The following is a 5,858-nucleotide window of genomic DNA, read 5'->3' as shown; positions in this document are numbered from 1 at the left end:
GCACGCTTCAGAATGTTAGATAAAACCCTACTTGTGCTTCTTTAGCAATTCTAAACTCCATTCTCCCATTCTCTAGTTTCTCTTCTATCTTCTCTTTCTCCATTTATCTTCTAACTAAAATTTCTCTATCTTCCATAAAACCTGGATAGCTAATAATCGATAGAAAATAAAAATCATAAAAGGCATTGAAGTGTCAATATTTTGAAAGAGATGTTATGGGGTCTATATGCAATTGAGTTTGACCACATGCTCAACTTCGCAGACTTAGAAAAAATTCGGTAAGACGAGAATGGAAAATATTTATCTTTGGTGAGATTAGGTCCAATGAACCTATTCAGATGTGCGGATTTATCACAAAAGTACTCAGTCCAATTAGTAGTAAACCACCAACTTTTAACTTGGCACAAATATAAAATTATGCGCATCCATCTGGCTTAGTTTGTTTTTATTTGTACACACAAGAGCCATGAAATTATAATGAGCCTGAAAATCATGTGCAATTGTCCAAAATTTTCTTTTACAGTCAGCCATGAGATTATAATGAGCCTGAAAATCATTAGTCGTCCCAAATTAGTTAGATGACTGTTAGTATGAAAATTATGTTGTCATTTCCTAGACTCTAGCATAGGTTGAAAATTAGTGTGTGAAGAATTGTTATTGGACGTTTTGACACAACTCGTTCAACCCTATACTTCCGATGCATGACTTGACTGATATGAGGAAATTGATTTCAGGTAAATCATGACATAATCATGCATTCATTTTAGGATTCCTAGTTGGATTTATTTTCAATCAAGTATTTTTATGTTAGCCCTATTTTTAGTAGGATTAGATTTTATCTCTTGAGATTACCTTCCTAGTTGGACTATATTTTGTTTTAAAGTTAAAATATCTTTTTTATCTAAAATTTGGCAAGCACGTCCTAGTTGTGTCATTGTTTTCATCTTGCTACATATTGGTTCCTTTTATAAAAAGATGAGATTGGATGGTATTTGGGACACCATGCATAAAGCTGGCGTAAGTGATAGAATCAAAACATATATCCATAATTGAACATTATTTGGTCTCCATGTTTTGACGTCTTTCACCAAGAGTCCATATATTACTTTTGATAGGCATATTTCAATAGGATATGTGTTCATGTTTTTACACCTTTTGCTTAGAGTCCATATTGGACGAAATTTGATTGTGATGATTGAATAGGATTGGTGGACCCTTGTGCTTCTCTCTTACTAGAGAGAACACGGTTTTGCATAAAAGGGGGGTGCCTTTCTTTTCTTAGTTACAGCTTTTGATATTTGTGTTGAGCATATAGAATTCTTAAGCAAAAGTTGTTGTGCATTTATTTGAGATAAATCATCAAGTGTTTCATATTGCATTCATATGCATGTTGGGGACTCATACGATTGAGGGCACCAAGACCATGGTGGCGGTTTTCCTCCGGCGAGTTTGAAGCAATCGTGACCAGTATTGCGTTCAACATAAGGAGTGTCAAAGATCATCCCATGACAGAAGTTGAGTTACGAAGAAGTCAGTAAACATTATCTAGAATGTGTCTAGGATAAGTGTGTGAGTACTTCTTGTAATCATCGTTCTATAGTGAATTTGTATTGGAGGAGTCCCGTGGATTTTCCCCAGAGGTGGGGTTTTACCATGTAAAATAATTCTCTGCGTGTTCTTTTATTTTATGCCCAGCACGTTTCAGGATTGATAAGCCATATCAATCTTGCTACTGAAGTTTGACTCTTCAAGTCAGCCCAGCCTCTAGCTTTCCAATTTGAATTTCATGTCACCAGCCAGCTTTCATGTTTGCAAGGATTATCTAAATTAGCTACCACACAAAGGAGAAAAAAACTTACTTACATCGGGGTTTATAATACATGAGAGAGATAGAGAGATAGAGAGATAATTATATATACAGCTCGTGACATGCAAGTTCTTTTTCGCACAAGTATGGACTTTTGTCTTAAAATTGTAAATAGAAATGCAGTTTTATGAAGTTAAAGAAATTTCATATTGCCATTAATCCATCTGGCTGAACATTTTGAAATCTAAAAATTATTTTCTTGTTCATTATAAAACAGTGAAAGTCCAAAGTAAATTTGCGCTGTATACTACAATGTAAGAAAAACATTGTATACAAAGAGTAGGGAAAACATATTTCATAAGCATGTGGCCATGGGGAAAAAGAAAAACGGATAGTCCAATTTGAGTTGTGAGCAAAGACAACAGAACCGGCCATTGACAGATAGAGGAAACAAGAAAAATGCAGAAAACACCAAGTCAAATGCACTTTTTATAGCCTCTTTGATTTTGATTCCTATAGGCACTGATCTGTGCAAATTTTAAATATACAAAGTCACAAAGTCAGGATAGAAAAAGGGACAAGGTAGGTAGATTGTTATGTTCAAATAAAAAAATAGTGAACTTCTCACAACAATGTCACAACATTCTTCGACTTTGATTCATTTATTTGTTTCTTTTGCTGCTTGACTTATTGGTTGGTCGTGAAAACCAATAGACAGCTGCATTCTGTTTGAGGTTAGGTGCACACTCATTCTTAAGTTCTATCAACAGTCACTGCCAGTAAAAAGTAAAAGAAAATTAGGATAAAGTTAACAGACCCTTTATAAATACCTCTGTTACCATCCCACAGAAAAAATACATTCATATATTCTCTCTCTCTCTCTCTCTCTCTCTCTCTCTCTCATTATGGAACGTCAACAATGGAGTATCCTCCTAACAATATGTGCCACTCTCATCCAAGCATTTTTAACAGCAAACTCCCTCCCAGAAGCTGATAAAATCACCAGTTTGCCAGGTCAGCCACAAGTGAGTTTCCAGCAATATGCAGGATATGTAACTGTGGACGAAAAGCAACAAAGGGCACTCTTCTACTACTTTGTTGAAGCAGAAACTGATGCTGCTTCAAAGCCTCTTGTTCTTTGGCTAAATGGAGGTGAGCTTACCATTCACTTATTTGCATCATTTAGAAATCTTACTAGATTATGTGAGTGTGTATATACACGTAAGCGAGCGTACTTTCATACATGCAAGAAGTTTCGAGTTAGAATTGTAGCATTAAAGAAAACTGTGAACATATATCTTCTGGGCTGCAATTTTATGATTAGAAGCTTTCAAGTTTTAGAATTTTTTTTCGAAGATTATCCATACCAAAAAATGAGTCAAATTTAAAATTGTTTAACTACTATTTGATTATTGTCATTAGTATTTCATTCTTGACTGAGAAACCGTAATTGTCTACAAAATTTAAAGTACAAAACGGTTTCCGAGATGGCCCCTTTTTTGTAACAATCATCTTTGAAGAATGACCTAAAATGCTGACGATTACGATCATTAAACTACATTGTGGGGCTGCCATAGGGAGGAATGAGAACATCCTCACTTGAAAATTTTCCTACATCTATATTATCCTTACATTTACATACATGTAATCAACTAGTGAAACCAGATAGTTAATTGAACTTTATGAATAATGAAGGGCCTGGCTGCTCATCTGTTGGAGCTGGAGCCTTCATTGAGCATGGACCTTTTAAACCAAGTGGGGACATTCTGCTCAAGAATGATTTTAGTTGGAACAAAGGTAAGTAATCCCATTAAAGTCTATGCTATGCTCAATCAATTAATGAGCTTATACTAATTCTCGTTATGGTTTTCTTCCTTTTTAATCTTTTGCAGAAGCAAATATGCTCTACTTGGAGTCACCTGCAGGAGTTGGCTTCTCCTACTCATCAAACCAATCATTCTATGATTTTGTGAATGATGCTATAACAGGTTTTCACTTCATATCACTACTTCATCAAACTAAGAAGAACTTCAAAATTAAACTGATTCTTTCTGACTTGTGAGTCTGTTCTCTTCTGTTTAGCAAATGATAATCTCGTGTTCCTTGAGCGCTGGTTTGACAAATTCCCAGAGTTCAAGAACAGGGATTTCTTCATCACAGGAGAGAGCTATGGAGGTAACCATTCCCTTAATAAACTCCGGTCACCGGATAAAAAATTTGTTAAGGCATGAATCGTTGGTTCCAACATCTAAACAACCCTGTTTGCTGTTTGTTCCCAGGCCACTATGTTCCACAGCTTGCACGTCTGGTTGTCCAATCGAAACTGAATTTCAATCTCAAGGGCATAGCAGTAAGCAAATAAAAGTTGAAAAACTGAGACCAATTGAAGTTTCTTAAGTAATGAAGTGTTTTTTATTTTTTATTTTTATATAATGCAGATAGGCAACCCCCTTCTGGACTTCAACACTGATTTCAACGCAGGGGCAGAGTACTACTGGTCTCATGGATTAATATCAGATGCCACCTTTGAAAGTTTCACCTCTGTCTGCAACTATTCTCAAATGCTTAGGCAGATAATTAATATCGGTAAACTTAGCCCTGCTTGTGCTGCAGTATATAACCAAGTTCAAACAGAAATCAGTAACTTTATCGATCCGCACGACGTTACTCTTGACGTCTGTTTATCCTCCGATGCTGCTCAATCTCGGAAGCTCACTCAACTGGTAATTGAAGACTTGGCATTTTTCTCCTTTCATTTCCTCTGTTGAAGTCACTCACTCACTCACTCACATCTACAGCAAGAAACAGAGAAGATAGATGTCTGTCTTGAAGATGAAACAATTAAATACTTAAACCGGCAAGATGTACAGGAGGCACTTCACGCTCGGCTTATTGGAGTCTCGAATTGGACCATTTGCAGCGAGTAATCATCTCACCTAAAATACTCATAATCACAACCTGAAAAAGAAATGTTCCACCACTAGTCTTTTCGGTTGGTTTATTTGTGCTTTAACCTTGTAGTATTACACTGCCTGCCGCTGTTTTCTAACTTCGATCATTCTCTTTACAACAGCGTCGTCAGGTATAATCGGCAAAGCATGGAAATATTAATGCTTCCTGTTTTGGGTTACCTTTCCCGGTCTGGAATCCGGATTTTGGCTTACAGGTAACCATTTTTTGTATGTCTGCATTATACTCATTGCCGTACAAAAACCCTTCGTCATCCAAGACGTCGTAAAGGCTTTTACAAATTCTAAAATTATATCTTGAATTTCTACAGTGGAGATCAAGATTCTGTTCTCCCACTAACTGGGACACGGACAGCGGTGGATGGATTGGCAGAGGTCTTGGAACTGAATACGACCGTGCCTTACAGAGTCTGGTTTGAAGAAAAACAGGTCTGTGAACCTAACCAGATTTGAAAGGACTCCGCTTCTTGCCTTCCCTTCTTAACCATTGTTCATTTCTTTAACTTCTCAGGTTGCTGGATGGACACAAGTATACGGTGATGTTCTGTCGTTCGCCACTATAAGAGGAGCAGGTCATACAGTTCCATATACACAGCCAGAGAGATCACTGCTTCTATTTAGTTCATTTCTGGGAGGAAAGCCACTGCCAGAAGCACTCACTCACTGACTAAATTCATAAATAAAAGGAAGAGCAGAGGTCTTACATCATTCATTACACATAATAACTGAAGCAGATTCATTTGCTAGCTACATGCAGATCAGCATTCCGAAAATAAAACCTTACAAAGTGCAAAATTCGAAATAATAATAAGTTCGCACTTTTTCTCTTTATTAGCAATATTGTGGTAATATCCAATGAAATTATAGTTCGGATAACATTTTTAATTTCTTCCTTATGTTAAAAGAGCTTATGCGATATTCCAACATAAACCAGAAACGTCACAGTTGCACTAAAATTACTTGTCCAATAACAGAAAAGATAAGTGTTACACGTTTCTTTCATCTAATTTAAGCACATAACAGATGTAACTCTAGCGCATCAGCAGCAAGGATGACTCCAATACATGCTACCGAACTCCTCA

At 36.5% G+C, this 5,858-nt stretch overlaps 1 protein-coding gene across 1 annotated transcript; it reads left to right on the top strand.

Moving 5' to 3' along the window:
• The first annotated feature begins 2,697 nt into the window (after nt 1–2,697).
• On the top strand, nt 2,698–5,462 carry LOC103339174 (serine carboxypeptidase-like 45). Its single transcript, XM_008242461.2, has 10 exons — nt 2,698–2,959; nt 3,503–3,604; nt 3,700–3,795; nt 3,890–3,982; nt 4,087–4,157; nt 4,246–4,530; nt 4,606–4,730; nt 4,881–4,973; nt 5,088–5,205; nt 5,288–5,462. Exons 1-10 carry the CDS (start codon nt 2,713–2,715, stop codon nt 5,441–5,443), a joined length of 1,386 nt encoding a protein of 461 aa, XP_008240683.2. The 5' UTR covers nt 2,698–2,712; the 3' UTR covers nt 5,444–5,462.
• Nucleotides 5,463–5,858: the final 396 nt, after the last annotated feature.

This window comes from Prunus mume, linkage group LG8 (assembly GCF_029339155.1).
Source record: "Prunus mume cultivar Tortuosa linkage group LG8, ASM2933915v1, whole genome shotgun sequence".
NCBI classification, from domain to species: Eukaryota; Viridiplantae; Streptophyta; class Magnoliopsida; order Rosales; family Rosaceae; genus Prunus; species Prunus mume.
The sequence above is the reverse complement of the archived record's forward strand: the minus strand, read 5'-3'. Positions and strand labels throughout refer to the sequence as shown.